Below are 17,370 nucleotides of genomic sequence, written 5' to 3'. Positions count from 1 at the left end.
CCGTCTGGACTTTGTATTGTTCTCACCAGGTGACTCCTTTTTGCTTGCCCTTCTTATGTGAGGTCGGTTTCTGTGCCACCTCCAGTCTTGGATTGCATGGATTTGGCCACCGCCATGGCTGATGATTCGGCTGCTTCTGTGGTCGGTTGGTTTTCTGCTCACTCATCTAAAGCTTGGATTTCCACTGTGTTTACTGCACATGGACCAGATGTGGAAGCCTGGTCTCCCTCTAGTTCTACTTTATGCTTTTTCCATAGTTCACATTCCGACTTCCGGTGTCCTTGGCCTTGGCAATAGAAGCATGTAAAGATAGGCCTTGTGGGACCAGTCACATCTCTAGGCGAAAACTTTTCACATTGGCAGAACTGAGGTCTCTAGAACGGGTTTGGCACTCCTACCATTGTAGCGGTAGGCTTCAGTTGAATTTGTGGATGTTCTGCAGATGGCACACTAGAGGTTGTTTAAGCCGCAATCTTCGGCTCCATGTCTTGGATTGCGAGACAGTTCGCACACCAGATATCTAACTGGACGGTAGGAGTGGGCTTCGCACCTTTAGTGGCAAACTGAGCCATGGCTGCAGCCAATTCTTTGGCTATCTTCCTTGCCTTCTTGCTCTTGGACCTCATCTTGTGCTCTTCCTCCTCCTCCTCCGATTCTTTAGTGGTCGTGGAATCATCGGAATCATTATCCTCGTCCGAAGATCTAAATGAGGACTTCTTGGACTTCCTTTTACTCTTGGGTTTCTCCTTACTTTTAACCGGATCTAGTAATACCCGCCCTGCTCTGAGAGCTGAGTCTACCAACTGTTCCATGGTAATGGTAGTCAACTCCGGCCCATGGAGTGCTTGATTTGCTTGCTAAGGCCCTTCATGAAATAAGAATTCAGAACTTCCTCTACGGGAGGCGATTAGTTGCATCTAATCCGTGGAGAAGTTTGCGAAACTTTGCAACATAATCTTCCATTGTCATTTTCTTATGGTTTATTTTGGACAGTTTATCCAAGACATGCACGAATGTCTTTTCCTCTCTGAAGTGTTGAAGGAATGCATCTCGGATGGCATCATAAGTGGGGAAGTGAGCATACTCATATTGAGCCACCCAGAGAGCGGCACTTTTGTGAAGTGTGGGAACGAAAGCAACCTTTTTGAGTTTCTGGTCCACTAGGCCGAGAATATTGACACGCCAAGCTTTGTCAAACATTAGGATGTGGGCATCTACATCTTCTGAGGATTTGCCAGAGAATTTGGGATACTTTACAGTGATAGTTGGTCGCTGCATGATGTTCTTGTAAGTGAAGAACTGAGGCTGTGGGGGTGGTGGTGATGTTGGGATGAGGGAAGTGGGTGGTTCTACTTCTTAGTGCAATGCAGATTGTTCTCGGTCAGATTCTTGTTGATGAGGGGTGAGTGGTTCTTCCTCTCTGAGTGGGAGGTGGGTTCTTTTGGTTTTGATTCGACAAGCTCGTAGTAGTCAGGATTGGCGAAGAAGATTTTCCGAGCTTGTTTGCGCTCCAAGTAGCGTCGTTGACATGCTGACATGAGAGACGGGTTTGAAAATAAGGGAGAGAGCTTCAAATGCAACGGCAATCAGATTGCAAGAAGCGAAATGACAGTAAACAGAAAGCGGCAACAAGCATCGTGGTCGCCAAAGTATTGATGACAAGGATAATTGACCACTTATTTCCCCGGCAACCTACTGAAGTTCACTAGTTATGCACGTAGCATACACCAGACTAACACAGCATCAAACATGCAACAAACAGTTTACAGGTTACTAGAACGACTACTAGACTGCCTACTCAATAATCAGTAGAAAAACACAATACTAACAGGGTGACTTTCATTGAAAATAACAATCAAAAACAGACATCAAGGCTCAAAAATATAACATGACGACTCATGTACAATGAAGTTAAACCAAAGAAACAGTCATGCTTATATTAAAGCCATGTACAATGAAGCTTGCAAAGAAAGCTTGCAAGCTCATTGTTAGCCAAGGTGTGAACTCACAAGGCTCCGAATGACCGTGTCCAAGTTGTGAAACGAGGAACCCTCCTCCGACCATGCCTTCCTGCTAGCTTCTTTGAGGCGGAGGGCCCTTTCTCTCATTATTTTGCCTTGAGGGCCTTCCATCATTTCTCTGATCACTCTCTCAACCTCCCCTTGCCTCACAATCCCATCATCCCCTTCCTCAAACTTCATGCCGATTTTCCACTCCTCCACGATCCACTTCCTGTTCAACCATTGCTCCGCGAACAAGGGCCATCCTAGCATGGGCACGCCCATGCTCACCCCTTCAAGCGTGGAATTCCACCCACAATGTGTTAGAAAAGCCCCCACAGAAGGGTGAGCGAGCACCATAGCCTGAGGTGCCCAGGACGTGACATAGATCCTCTCCTTGTTCCTCCCTGACAAGCTTGTGGGCATGATCGAGGCCACGGATTTGACAAAGTCCGGGCGTATGACCCATAGCACAGGGACATGGCAAGCCTCCAAGCCCAATGCCAACTCCCAGAACTGAGCAGAATCCATGGAAACTATACTCCCGAAAGAAACGTAAAGAACTGAGCTCGGGGCTTGCTTGTCTAGCCATCCCACACACTCGTTGTCCTCTGCCCACAAGGCTGTCCCCGTCCTGGTATCATCCGATTGGGTCCCTAGAAATGCAGGGGGCAGAAAAGGCCCTGCTGCAAGCACAGGCTGATCCTGCTGCTGAAGGCACTCCAGCATCTTGCTCTCTAAGTCGTGGAAGGTGTTGATCAGCACGAATGCAGCCTCCTTGACCCGCAAGAAGGGCTTCAATTTGAACTGCATCATGAAGTCGGACAAGTCTTGCACTTGGTAGAAAGATGGCAACTCCCACGGGGCCAGAGGGGGGTGGCCAGGGATGCAAGTGATCAAATCCTTTGATTTAGCTGTGCATTTGCAAAATTAATGGCAATTAAGAGCATAGTTAGCATCTGGATCAAATGTAAGGTTAGCACGACTCTTAATTTGCACAAAATGGGAAGGCTGATTGTGCTAGATTAGGTTGTATTACCTTTGACTGGCATGTGGCCTGGCGAATTAGCAGGGGCACATGCAAGTTAACAGCGTAACTTGCTGCAGATTGCAGCCAGACGGCGACTCTTGGTATATGGAAGGCGTTGGCCACGTCCTGTGTGAAGGGGGCAAACATGTCGGAGAAGATGCAGCTCACAGGGGGATCATCATCCATCAGCTGCCCAATCAGCCGCTCAAAGGGTCCGGCCATGGCTTCCACAGCTCGAGACAGTGCCGTGAGATTACCTCCGAAGCGGTCGGCGTCAGCCGGCAGGCCGTCCGAGATCTGAGCGAAGCGAATGTCCAGGGGGCTGGTCTCCTCGCTCGGAGCTGCTGCGGAGGTCGACCAGGCTTCTTGGATGCGGGAGCTGAACTCGGTCGTAATGACGAAGGTAACCACGAAGCCTCGTAAGGCCAGCTGCTTGGCCAGCTGCATCACGGGATTCAAGTGGCCCTGCGCTGGGTACGGTAACACCACCGCGTGTGGGCGTGGCTTCTCCTGGCGGTGCTTCTCATCACCACGGCGCGACGCCATGGATAGCCACAAGCTTGCAGAAGCACAAACACAGATGTAGTAAACAAGAACAAGCCCAGATAAAGAGAAACACAACAGTGAAAGTAAACAAGCCCAGATAAAGAGAAACACAACAGTGAAAGTAAAAGTGAAGTGAAGTGAAGTGATAAGGTCACTTATCACTTCAATCATAAGTGAAGTGACATGATAAGGTCACTTATACATTCACTCATAAGAGTGTGTACACACAGCTTAGTTAGATGCCTGAAATACTATTGCATGGGTGATTCTATTATTAAATACTAATATGCTAGTGGTATTGGCGTATGCACATTTAGGACCATGCTCGTGTTATTGATATTACGGACGATTTCATGCTATATATTGAGCTAGCGTTATTGGAGTATATGTTTGTGCCTATCTTATGATATCATGTTGGGATTAATTGTGAAGAGTTCAATTAATTGTAAAAGTAACTATCATGGTTGGCATTATTGAGTAATAGGTAATGAGCACTATAATGAAGCCGACTAGGATGTCGTATGGGCGCAAGGTTGTGCATAGTTCATGTTTATCATTTGTAGTATCATATAGAGTGACTTCATTTATTTGACCCAGCTAGCCGACATTTTGTTATTATGCCTACTATCGTCCATTTCTATAATTGGGGGGTGTAATAATTTGTACACATGTGTGAGAAATTATTTGTGGTTGCAAACTTAGTTTAAAGACTTATGGTAAGCCTAATTTTGTAAGCAAAGACATTTATAGCTCCTTGGGCTACTTTTAAAGAATATCAAAAGTACCCACGTCGTGTAGGAAGTGGAGTCTCTCACATCGTGGGTGGGGGGAAGAGATTGTATCCACCAATGCTTTGTGTTATATTAATTTATTCATGATTTTACATGTTTGTCAAGACACTTGGAGAAGAAATTCTAATTCTCAAGCATAAAAATTAGAGTATAGCATGATGTTCTTGTAAGTGAAGAACTGAGGCTGTGGGGGTGGTGGTGATGTTGGGATGAGGGAAGTGGGTGGTTCTACTTCTTAGTGCAATGCGGATTGTTCTCGGTCAGATTCTTGGGGATGAGGGAAGTGGGTGGTTCTACTTCTTAGTGCAATGCGGATTGTTCTCGATCAGATTCTTGGGGATGAGGGGTGAGGGGTTCTTCCTCTGAGTGGGAGGTGGGTTCTTTTGGTTTTGATTCGACAGGCAGGATTGGCGAAGAAGATTTTTCGAGCTTGTTTGCGCTCCAAGTAGTGTCGTTGAGGTGCTGACATGAGGGACGGGTTTGAAAATAAGGGGGAGAGCTTCAAATGCAAAGGCAATCAGATTGCAAGAAGCGAAATGACAGCAACAAAAAGCGACAACAAGCATCGTGGTCACCAAAGTGTTGGCGATAAGGATAATTGACTGCTTATTTCCCCGACAACCTACTGAAGTTCACTGGCTATGCACGCAGCATACACCAGACTAACACAGCGTCAAACATGCGACAAAACAATTTACAGGTTACTAGAACGACTACTAGACTGCCTACTCAAAATCAATGAAAAAACACAATACTAACGGGTTTACTTTTACTAAAAATAACAACCGAAAATAGACATCAAGACTCAAAAATATAACATGACAACTCATGTACAATGAAGTTAAACCAAAGAAATAGTCATGCTTATATTAAAGAGGAACTATGATACAAAAAATGGCAACCAGCCTTAGCACCGCTCAGGACTCATCCTTTTATACTATTTGCTTTTAGTACTATGGTTTCCTCTAAGTGACAAGATGCACCGTCTAGGCATTAAGGAGGCTAACATAAAGCTTGCAAAGAAAGCTTGCCTAGTAGCAAGCTCATTGTTCGCCAAGGTGTGAACTCACAAGGCTTCGAATGACCGTGTCCAAGTTGTGAAACGAGGAACCCTCCTCCGACCATGCCTTCCTGCTAGCTTCTTTGAGGCGGAGGGCCCTTTCTCTCATTATTTTGCCTTGAGGGCCTTCCATCATTTCTCTGATCACTCTCTCAACCTCCCCTTGCCTCACAATCCCATCATCCCCTTCCTCAAACTTCATGCCGATTTTCCACTCCTCCACGATCCACTTCCTGTTCAACCATTGCTCCGCGAACAAGGGCCATCCTAGCATGGGCACGCCCATGCTCACCCCTTCAAGCGTGGAATTCCACCCACAATGTGTTAGAAAAGCCCCCACAGAAGGGTGAGCCAGCACCATAGCCTGAGGTGCCCAGGACGTGACATAGATCCTCTCCTTGTTCCTCCCTGACAAGCTTGTGGGCATGATCGAGGCCACGGATTTGACAAAGTCCGGGCGTATGACCCATAGCACAGGGACATGGCAAGCCTCCAAGCCCAATGCCAACTCCCAGAACTGAGCAGAATCCATGGAAACTATACTCCCAAAAGAAACGTAAAGAACTGAGCTCGGGGCTTGCTTGTCTAGCCATCCCACACACTCGTTGTCCTCTGCCCACAAGGCTGTCCCCGTCCTGGTATCATCCGATTGGGTCCCTAGAAATGCAGGGGGCAGAAAAGGCCCTGCTGCAAGCACAGGCTGATCCTGCTGCTGAAGGCACTCCAGCATCTTGCTCTCTAAGTCGTGGAAGGTGTTGATCAGCACGAATGCAGCCTCCTTGACCCGCGAGAAGGGCTTCAATTTGAACTGTATCATGAAGTCGGACAAGTCTTGCACTTGGTAGAAAGATGGCAACTCCCACGGGGCCAGAGGGGGGTGGCCAGGGATGCAAGTGATCAAATCCCTTGATTTAGCTGTACATTTGCAAAATTAATGGCAATTAAGAGTTTTGTTAGCATCTGGATCAAATGTAAGGTTGAGAACATTCATCATATATTAGCACGACTCTTAATTTGGACAAAATGGGAAGGCTAATTGTGCTAGATTAGGTTGTATTACCTTTGACTGGCATGTGGCCCTGGCGAATTAGCAGGGGCACATGCAAGTTAACAGCGTAACTTGCTGCAGATTGCAGCCAGACGGCGACTCTTGGTATATGGAAGGCGTTGGCCACGTCCTGTGTGAAGGGGGCAAACATGTCGGAGAAGATGCAGCTCACAGGGGGATCATCCTCCATCAGCTGCCCAATCAGCCGCTCAAAGGGTCCGGCCATGGCTTCCACAGCTCGAGACAGTGCCGTGAGATTACCTCCGAAGCGGTCGGCGTCAGCCGGCAGGCCGTCCGAGATCTGAGCGAAGCGAATGTCCAGGGGGCTGGTCTCCTCGCTCGGAGCTGCTGCGGAGGTCGACCAGGCTTCTTGGATGCGGGAGCAGAACTCGGTCGTAATGACGAAGGTAACCACGAAGCCTCGTAAGGCCAGCTGCTTGGCCAGCTGCATCACGGGATTCAAGTGGCCCTGCGCTGGGTACGGTAACACCACCGCGTGTGGGCGTGGCTTCTCCTGGCGGTGCTTCTCATCACCACGGCGCGACGCCATGGATAGCCACAAGCTTGCAGAAGCACAAACACAGATGTAGTAAACAAGCCCAGATAAAGAGGAACACAACACCAGATAAAGAGAAACACAACACTGAAAGTAAAGTAGAATCCCTCAATCATAAGTGAAGTGACATGATAAGGTCACTTATACGTTCACTCGTAAGAGTGTTAAGAGTGTGTACACAGCTTAGCTAGATCCTTCTACCCTATATTAGGGATGCCTGAAATACTGTTGCATGGGTGATTCTATTATTAAATACTAACATGCTAGTGGTATTGGTGTATGCACATTTAGGACCATGCTCGATATATTACGAACAATTTCATGCTATATATTGAGCTAGTGTTATTGGTGTATATGTTTGTGCCTATCTTATGATATCATGTTGGAATTAATTGTGAAGAGTTCAATTAATTGTAAAAGTAACTATCATGGTTGGCATTATTGAGTAATAGGTAATGAGCACTATAGTGAAGTAGACTAGGATGTCGTATGGGACGCAAGGTTGTGCATAGTGCATGTTTATCATTTGTGGTATCATATAGAGTTACTTCATTTATTTGACCCAGCTAGCCGACATTTTGTTATTATGCCTATCGTCCATTTCTATAATTGAGGGGGTATAATAATTTGTGCACATGTGAGAGCAATTATTTGTGGTTGCAAACTTAGTTGTAAGACTTATGGTAAGCCTAATTTTATAAGCAAAGACATTTATAGCTCCTTGGGCTACTTTTAAAGAATATCAAAAGTACCCACGTCGTGTAGGAAGTGGAGTCTCTCACATCGTGGGTGGGGGGAAGAGATTGTATCTACCAATGCTTTGTGTTATATTAATTTATTCATGATTTTACATGTTTGTCAAGACACTTGGAGAAGAAATTCTAATTCTCAAGCATAAAAATTAGAGTATAGTATAGACTTGCACAAATTAAAAACATAAACCTTGATAAATAAAATTAAATAAACAAGAGATCCAGAAAGCAAGAAAAACATCACCATCAACATAGTAAGAAAAACATCACCATCAATATAGACTTGCATGAATTAAAAGCATAAACTTTAATAAACAAAATTAAATGAACAAGAGAGTTAGAAAAATAGGAAAGAGAGCACCTTTTCAAAAGATAACTCTAAAAACAAAGTACAAGTTCTTTGTTTTTTAGCATAAAAGCTCGTATAAAAATATAGCAAGCTACAGCTATAAAGTCTTGGGCTTACCAAAAGTATAAAATACTAATTAGTATGTACAAAGGTTTGAGGTCTTAGCCTTATAAAAATACTAATGCCAAAATATGAAACTATAAAAGCTGTTCACATGTCTTCCAAAATATCTTATAGCTGTCCAGCACATGTTCCACCTGTAAGATTAACACATAACCTGCCAGTCAAAGTAATATTAATCCATGCACATAGCCGATTAAACACATTAATCTTGACTATATTATACCAACGTACGTAGCTACTTAAAGAGTGGAAGCATGAAAGGGTGTATATACTATTGGCAAAAGCGTGTACTATACTATTAGTGTATTCTAGGGTGAAAATAAAATAAATTTTCATGTAAAATTGCATGTAAGGTGGAAGTGTACAAAATGTCTTTTTCTAAAAATCCATATTTCATCAATGTCTTTTCCCAAAAATCCATGTTCCATCAACTCCTATTAGTTTCAAGGTTTTCTCATATTTCATGTAAGTCTATGCTTTTCCCATATCCCTCCAACTTTATGAATTTTGAACTTTATACAATTTTTCATCTAGCCTAGTATTTTTGGAGTCTAGAGAATTTTTGTCTTTGCTGCTGCAAGGTTATTGTTCTTTGCATACTTTGTACTCTATATCTAGAGAGAGTTGCCTAGCTATATCTTACAACTCCAACTCTACTACCCAGAAGTTCCAAACATGAAAAATTCTCTCTCTCTCTCTCTCTCTCTCTCTCTCTCTCTCTCTCTCTCTCATGCACTGGCTCGTTTGAATGCATGAACAAATAAGTGTTGTAGTATGTTGACCCCCCCCAAGAAATCTAGTTGGTCTGCTAAAAAAAAGTCAACATCAAAGGGCTTGAAGGGAAAAGTTTATGTTCATTCTAGCCTGACAATTTCCACAAGCAATAAACTCAATTGGAACTTCTTTCTTTGAGCTAAAGGTGTTATATATCCACAAATGAAGTAGTGGATGAATGACACATGGGGCAATCTAGATAAGGTTAGCCGACGCATGGCTATTACATCAATAGTCTGAAAGGTTAGTGGAAGGAGGAGTTCATGCAGCTATATACCAGGATCTACCACTCAACGACAGTTTTGAATAATGAAGTGGGCACAATACTTGTTCGTGCCTTTGTTGCAAAGCATGCAATCTAGGTAGATTGGGATGACTTTGCCCACCATAAAGATTTGAGGGCAATCAGCCAAGACAATTCAGGTATGAAAGAGGAGCAAGATGCTATCCCCAACATAGGGCCGATGGGGAAAAAAGGCTATTTCAAACACGTGCATCCGAGGAGCAACAAATGATCATGTCCTGTTGTTGGAAGTAGCAACTTGAGAGTAGAAATGTAGCATTGAAGATAGATCTTGAGACTACAAAAACTATAGAGTCAGATGCACAAAAGAAAGTGGCCTCATTACACTTCACATCAAAGTGGGTCAAAAATAAGATTCATAGTGCAGTGCTCAACAGACCTCAAATGCCACAAGTGCAGTAATGTAAGTGGAATTGCTAAAGGACTTGGCTAGCTTTGAGAGAGAATTAAAAACAGGCAACGACGGCCTAGACCAAGCTACAAGAGGCCATATGCACATTGAAGAGGAGCTAGTTGACACAATCAAATCTATGTCAAATTAGGTAGAATTGAAAACAGACGACAACCCAGACCAAGATACAAGAGGCTGAATGCACATTGAAGGGGAGCTAGCTAACATAATCAGATCTATGCCAAATTTGGACCAAACAATCCAAGGTCTCACATAGTGTGGCTTACGCGCAATGGTTCCTGCACCAACTTAACATCCTTTTTCTATGATAAACGTTACTGGCAAGATAGACATGACAGAATTTGCATGTGATTTTAATATTATTCTTGTGTGTAAACGTGTGTAATGTATAACAGGTGCATGTTATGTGGGCTTGGCTTTTCTAGGGAGACATTGGATGTGCTTGTCACTCCATGTCTCCACACATACCATATGCTTTGTGCAGCAATGTACTTTTCGGAGAGCCTTCAATGTTGTGCACTATTTTATAAAGCAGACCACATACCAAAAGTCTAGGTGGCTACCTTGGGATTTGGTAAAGTGAGCACTTGCAATTTTCTTTTTCTAAGAAGTTACTTGTACTATGTAGCACAATGCTAAATAGTACTATGCTATTACTATACACCAAATGTTGTATAATACTATTTAGTACTATTATTGAGTAGCACTATATCTAGTACTCTGTTGTTGTAGCCTAACTAATTTGTTGGTAGTAGTACTATTTAGTACTATCTGAGTATTATTAGTACTATTGATTAGCAGGGGTGTTATAGTCGAACAATTTAGTAGTAGTACTATGTGAGTACTAATAGCCTAACAATTTGTATTATGCATCCCTTGTGTTATGTTTTATTCCAAGAGGTAGAGATGTTTTATGTTTGGGATATATACTATTTGGCAGTAAATTTTATAGTTGCACCTTCTCCTACACTCTCTAAGGAGAAGCCTAAAAGTATCTTGGGGAAATGTGCATCATGTGCACATTCCAAATTTGATGACTCCATGTGGTTATGTGGCTATGGGGCTGATTTCAAGAAACAGTTGCACGAGGGAGCACTCACATCAGGTGGAAAAAAGTCCAACAAGAACAAGGTTGATAAGAAGGAGGTCAAGGAGAAGGACACCAATGATGAGGAGGACAATAGATACGATGAGGATGAAGTGCTGGAAAGGGTAAAGAGGTAGCAAAGATCAAGAGCAAGGATATCTTCTATTCATAGGTCTCCCAGACTTGGGGGCCTAGTTGTTATTGGAGGTACTCATTTCCTAAACCCCATTCTTTCTTATTTAGCATAATTGTAATGAAGTGGTATATAGCTTGACCTATTTTTGTTTTCTTAAATAGATAAAACTCTATGCAAGAAAAAGAAGTTATTGACTATAAAGAAGAACGATGTAGATATAAAGTGACGAGCACTGTCAAAGAAGAGCAATGTTGTCCGATTGCTGTACAACAAGAGCAAGAAAACAAGGAAGAAGAAGGAGAGTGTTGAATCTCTAGTAGGTTCCAAGCAAGGTATGTCATTATCCCTACATGAGTGCATTACATGGTAGATCAATGGTGTATCCTTAGAAGGAAATGCATGACACATGTTTGGCTTGGTTTACTCTTTTTGTCTGACCATCATATTGTAGATGGTCAGCCATACTCTTACTCATAGTAGTATCCAACTTTTTGAAGACGTCCCTCCAAAAATGGCTATCAAACTTCCTATCTCTATCAAAAACTATATCTGCAGGCATGCCATATAGCTTGTAGAGATGTTCGATAAACAATTTAGCTAGCTCAGGAGTTTTTACCTCCTTTACCGCCACCCAAACCGAATCATATCCTCGACTTGTTTTAGGTAACCCGGTGATAAAATCCATGGAAATACTCCCCGCTGCTTGATTGATACAATCCCAGCCCGCCAACCTCTATGTAAAGGCCGCATGGGTTCCATGTAGGGATACCAGCTGATTTCGGGCCAAAGTTTGATTGGGAGCCAAGCAGGTGGTCCCTATCTCTTCCCTTAATCTGAAGCGAATTCGTCATTAACGCATGCCCTAATCATCAGTATTTCCCACTAAGCAATTCGCCACACATAACTTTCAACTGCAGAAACAATCAAAATTCAAACTATCAAATGGGCTCAAGAGTACAAGGGACTAGGCCAATAGAATTATCTTTTAACTAGTGCATAAGTCTTTTGTACCCCCCAGGGTGACCAGCTCTTGGACTATCATGACTTTTAATAAGAATTTGGTGCCGAAACTCACCAATAGATGGTACACAGACTCTATCCTTGTAAAGCAAGTGCCCATCATCGATAGAAAATTTTCCAAACCTTTGCACCCGACGAACTTTATCGCCTCCATTTGAAACAGTGTCGAATGATAGTGAAGGGTCCATCCCCGAGCTCTCTGTCTCAGTACATAACCCAAGAGACCCATCTACTCTCTCCAGACTATAACTCCCTCAGCTAATCTCTCCATATTAGCACTCCTTTCTCGCATTGGCTTGCTTTTGGAAGCGCGTGTGCATATAGTAAGCCAAACCTCTAACCCAAGAGACCCATCTACTCTCTCCAGACTATAACTCCCTCAGCTAATCTCTCCATATTAGCACTCCTTTCTCGCATTGGCTTGCTTTTGGAAGCGCATGTGCATATAGTAAGCCAAACCTCTAAATAAGATGGATCATGCTCACACACAAACCATGTAGTGAATCCAAGAACTTGTTCTTGCATATGGTGAAGCTCAACTCGTTCACCATTGGCATGCGACTCAACGAATTTGCTACTATGTTAAATTTACCCCTTGTTCTTGAATATGGTGAAGCTCAACTCGTTCACCATTGGCATGCGACTCAGCGAATTTGCTATTGTGTTAAATTTACCCCTTTGATAACGAAGTTAAAGGTGAAACTGTTGTAGGATCTTTGCCCACCTTGCTTTTCTACCTTTCAACTCATTTTGACTAGAAAGCCATTTCAGACTTTCATGGTCTGTACGGACCTCAAGAGTAGCACCTAATAAATAATGTCGCCACTTCTTAAGAGCATGAACTACTACAAGTACCTCTCGCTCATAGGCTGAGTAGTTATGCTCGGCACAGTCAAACTTTTTGTTTTCAAATGCAATTGGGCATCCCCCTTACATTGAAACTATATGACAAATGGTTGATTAGGGTCAACTATTTTTTAGCAATCACAACCTTAAGCTTTTCAAAGCTCTTTTGTTGGAGTTCTTCCTAATGAATTGATTTACCTTTTATTTTTAATTGATCAGTCAATGGCACTATAATCTTCACATAGTCCTTTACATACTATCGATAAAATCCTGACAAACCAAGAAAAGATTGTAATTGTTCTAGGTTTTTTTTGCTCTTGCCATTTGAGAATGGATTCCACCTTCTCTGGGTCCATCTGAATTCCCTCAGTGCAGACACAATTTGGCCCAAATAGTGAATCTCCTTAGTAAAAAATTTACATTTTCTTTTCTTGGCAACTAATAATGTTTTTCTAAGTAATTTAAATACTAGACGCAATTGTTGTGTTCTTTCTGTGACTTACTAAAAACAAGTGTGTCATCTAGGAAAACTACTATGATTTTTTCCAAGTATAGACATAAAACACTGTCCATCAATGTCATAAAGGTCATAGGTGCATTTGTTAGGCCAAACGGTATAACTAGGAACTCATAAAGCCCAAATCTTGGGAACATCATGCTCCTCTATACGGACCTCTAATGGTAAGCCGACCTAAGATCTATCTTAGTAAAATATCGGGCTCCAGTGAGTTGATCAAATAACTCATCAATTCTAGGCATTGTATATTTATTATTAATCGTAATCTAATTAAGAGCATGGTAGTCTATGCACATCCGCATAGATTCATCTTTCTTCTTTACCAGAAGAATGGTCAATGCCCAAGGCAAAGAACTAGGTTTAATAAAACCCTTCTTCAAATAGTTGGTCTACTAATTGCTCCGCTTCTTGTGCTTCGAAGTGGCTAAGCCTATATGTAGGCTAACTTATTAGTTTTGAACCAAGCAATACCTCAATGGTATGATCAACAACCTCCATAGTAGTGAAACACCATCTAGCAGGTCTTCGGGAAAAACATCCATATATTCTTGTATCAACAAGTTAAGCAGTTACATTCTTTTCATTTTTTTAATTTTCATTTTCGACTTTGGACTATTTTATGTTTTGATTGCAAGCAGATAGGGTTTTGATTGCAAGCAGATAAATATAGGGTTTACAAACAGTGGGTCTCCGCCAAAGTCCTTAATGTGTTCTATTTCAACTACGAAAATAATAACATCATCAAAACAAAGAGTACAAGAATATACTTGATTAACCTGGTTGAGCTCGATGATGTGGTACAACTCCATGGAAGAAATCAACGATGACACCGGCACATCATGCTCACCATGCAATGCAATGATTCTACCCTCATATATAAACCCAAAGTTGTTATGCTGGTAAAACTACAACGCAAGCTAGGGTTTAAGTAGAATAACCACTCCCTCCCTAGTATATTCACATCAGCTCTAGTCAAGTGCATCACTTGAAAGTCAAGTTTGGTCTCATAAACTTGGATTGAGATAGGCACTCCTAAAACCATCGTGTCCCAAATGGTCTTATCAAAGCCATTTGCTAATGAGACCATGTAATTATGATCGCTACCAATTTTAGGTAATTTCAATTTCTTAACCCCAATGCATAGTTAAGAAAATTGTGTGTGGCACTGTTGTCGATCATTATGATGACTCTACAGTCATTGATCAAGCCATGCATTCGGATCAAATCATGTGGCCCAAAAGATGGCTGCCACATTGCCTGTGTAACACTAAACGCATGGGTGCTATCAATGTGACAGACTCTCAGCTCCCTAAACTGTGCGGTTTGGAGAGGCAACACCTACACCGTGTACTTGCCTAGAATGCTTAGCATCCTTCTTAGCTTCATTGGAATTTTGTCTAGCACCCAAGCTACCTTACTATGTCTAGGTTTGAAGCAGTGAAAGCATAAATTATCCTTTTTTGCTTTTTTATGTCGCTCTTTCTTTTGCATGTGTGTGGGGTTCCTTTCTCTGTGAGATTTTTATGTCTCTTGGTATAGTAGCCCCCTTGTCCCTCTTTGCTCTCTTGCCCTCTATGACCCCCCCTGTTCTCCATGTCCCTTGTCATTTCGGAAAAAAATCTTTTAAATTTTGATGCCCCACCCTTCCCAAACTGTTGTCTAAAAACTAACTGCGATCTATGAGATATATCATTGTATATCTAAGCGTACTTGATCGCTTCATCGAGGTCTTTAGGTTCTTTGGTTTGCACATAGCTTTTGTAGTCAAATTCTAAACCATATATAAATCCGCATACAATTTGGAATGCATCCATTCCCTTCAATTTCAAAACTATCTTACCAATAGTTTGAAATATACTGCGTGAGTGTTATGCCCCTCATGGAGCATCTATCCCGCTCACACCATGACCTCTCAAGCTCATTCATAGGTAAACATTCCTTACAAAATGCGCTCTCAACTAGGACCCAAGTGTGAGACTATCTAGTACTATCGGCTCGGCTCATTCACCATTTGTATGCCTTGCCCGACAACGTTAGGGTAGTCTTAACCACTCTATATTCCTCAGGTGTATGCCTAAGGTTATGTAGGTCAGACCATTTTTGTAAAAATATATTGACTGCATGCTTGTTGCGTTCTTTTTCCTCTCCCCCAAAGACACACTTTAAGATCTTTTAAGATGTTCATAGCCGCTTCAGATTGTGTGGCAGATGCTACAGATTGCCTTTGTGCAAATCGCACGAAATCTCATCGAGTAGAGTTGAAATTCACTCTGCTCGATTGAGGGAACTCAATAGGAAATGGTTGGGCTGCTGACTGGCCCCTCAAACAGTGGTGTATGTCCCATAGGACTTGCAAGATATCTTGTTTGTTTTGCTCTAAAGTATGGATTCTTTTAAACAACTCCAAGAGGGTTTCATGCAAAACCTCCTGTGCGGGAACCTAATTGGGTCGTGCATCTATGGCATCATTCTCCTCAATGTCTAAGAGGTCCTCGTCCATGTCTAAGTTCATTGGGATAGTGTTTAGATCTACCTCATTTGCTCCCAAATGTGGCTCATCTTTAGCTATACGGATGGACTGATCTATGGGGTCATCAAAGGTCAATGGTAAGGTCTTAGTCACACCATGAGAACTGCCAATCTTGTGCATGCTAAGTTCGGTTGTCTCAGCAGGGAGGACGAGTGGCCTTTGTTTGACATGTATGTATTTCTTGCTGCATACGAGCAAGCTAAGCTTGCAAGCCACAAGACCTTGGAAACACCCCTTGAGGTAGGAGCTGAACTATCATTTGATGCTATGGGAGAAAATGATGAATGATACCGAAAGAACAATGCAAAAGTGAACACAAGTGCCGGCTTACCAGATTTCTCGCATCATGTACCGGGTAATACGATGTCAATGCCGAGGACGAGTAACTGTGTGTTGCTTAGGCTCGTTGGACGCTTACTAACCTTGCCTTTGGACTTCGACGAAAGCATGTGTCTAGGACCGAGCGTGCGCTTCTTCCCCTTGCCCTCCTTTGAATGCTGCTGGCGAAGAGGAGAGCATGCTCCAACCAGAAGAGATGTGGATACCAGAATTATCCACGCTGTTCCAACCAGAAGAGAAGAGCATGTCTTTTACGCTGCTCCCTGGCCAGCGCTTCTGTGACGGTGGTGTTTTCTTGCTGCTGGTTGACGTTGTGATTGATGTGGATAGCGCTGTTACAAGCCGCCAACAAAATGCAAAATCAAAACTTTGATCATTGGGCTTGCTTGCGCCTCCTCCACAAAATCAGAAAAGAAACTCCTACTTTCTAGCCATTCGAAGCCTACCACACCTTTGCTATCTTCTCTGTCCACCATGTTGTCCACATACCGACGGAAAAAACGATTAGATTTTTGGAGCGAGGTTGCATGCAGAGGTTGTCATCCATGCTCTCATACCAACGTTGCATCGCTCGATCTAAAGACACCATAGCCGGAAAGGAGATAGAGTTCTTGTTCACCACCCAACCACAGAGGAGTTGTGGATAAGCTCCACACTGTTGGGCTTATGTAGTGCCCTCCTTGCCTACACTTACCCGACCGCTCGCGGTACCCCAATCCGAGCACCTCACCCTTGAACCCCAGACACCCTTACCGACCGCACTTCGGTAATCATGTTCCATGTCCAATAGAGCCCTGTGTAACCTGTTACTACGTGACAAATAGTTATCGGTGCTGAAGACACAGTTAGAGGTGAGATGGCGCAGTGTTCTAAAGAGAAGAACAAGGATGGTGAAAACATTGTAGTGGCTGAGGAAAAAGGGGTAACAGAGGAATAGGGAACTTGTCATACAGTGGCTGGAGAGGAGGCTGAGATGGCACAAGATGCTAAAGAGAAGAACAAGGGTAGTGAAGACATTGTATAGTGGCTGAGGAAGAGGAGCCAATAGAGGAAGAGGAAACATGTCATACACTGGCTAGAGAGGAGACTGAGATGGCACATGATGTTTGAAGAGAAGAAGAAGGCTAAAAAGAAGAACAAGGGTGGTGAA

General features: G+C 43.0%; 2 protein-coding genes across 2 annotated transcripts; both read right to left on the bottom strand.

The window, feature by feature from the left end:
- Positions 1–1,911: 1,911 nt before the first annotated feature.
- LOC147612365 (UDP-glycosyltransferase 85A3-like) lies at positions 1,912–3,651 on the bottom strand. Its single transcript, XM_086782994.1, has 2 exons — positions 3,056–3,651; positions 1,912–2,931 (listed from the first exon to the last, which is right to left on the bottom strand). Exons 1-2 carry the CDS (start codon positions 3,574–3,576, stop codon positions 1,989–1,991), a joined length of 1,464 nt encoding a protein of 487 aa, XP_086639120.1. The 5' UTR covers positions 3,577–3,651; the 3' UTR covers positions 1,912–1,988.
- Positions 3,652–5,208: 1,557 nt separating this feature from the next.
- On the bottom strand, positions 5,209–7,318 carry LOC147612364 (UDP-glycosyltransferase 85A3-like). Its single transcript, XM_086782992.1, has 2 exons — positions 6,488–7,318; positions 5,209–6,342 (listed from the first exon to the last, which is right to left on the bottom strand). Exons 1-2 carry the CDS (start codon positions 7,023–7,025, stop codon positions 5,411–5,413), a joined length of 1,470 nt encoding a protein of 489 aa, XP_086639118.1. The 5' UTR covers positions 7,026–7,318; the 3' UTR covers positions 5,209–5,410.
- Positions 7,319–17,370: the final 10,052 nt, after the last annotated feature.

Source organism: Cibotium barometz, chromosome 45 (assembly GCF_041138505.1).
Source record: "Cibotium barometz isolate CiBa-2024 chromosome 45, ASM4113850v1, whole genome shotgun sequence".
NCBI lineage: Eukaryota > Viridiplantae > Streptophyta > Polypodiopsida > Cyatheales > Cibotiaceae > Cibotium > Cibotium barometz.
Note: the sequence above shows the minus strand (reverse complement) of the source record. Positions and strands in the feature narration are given on the sequence as shown.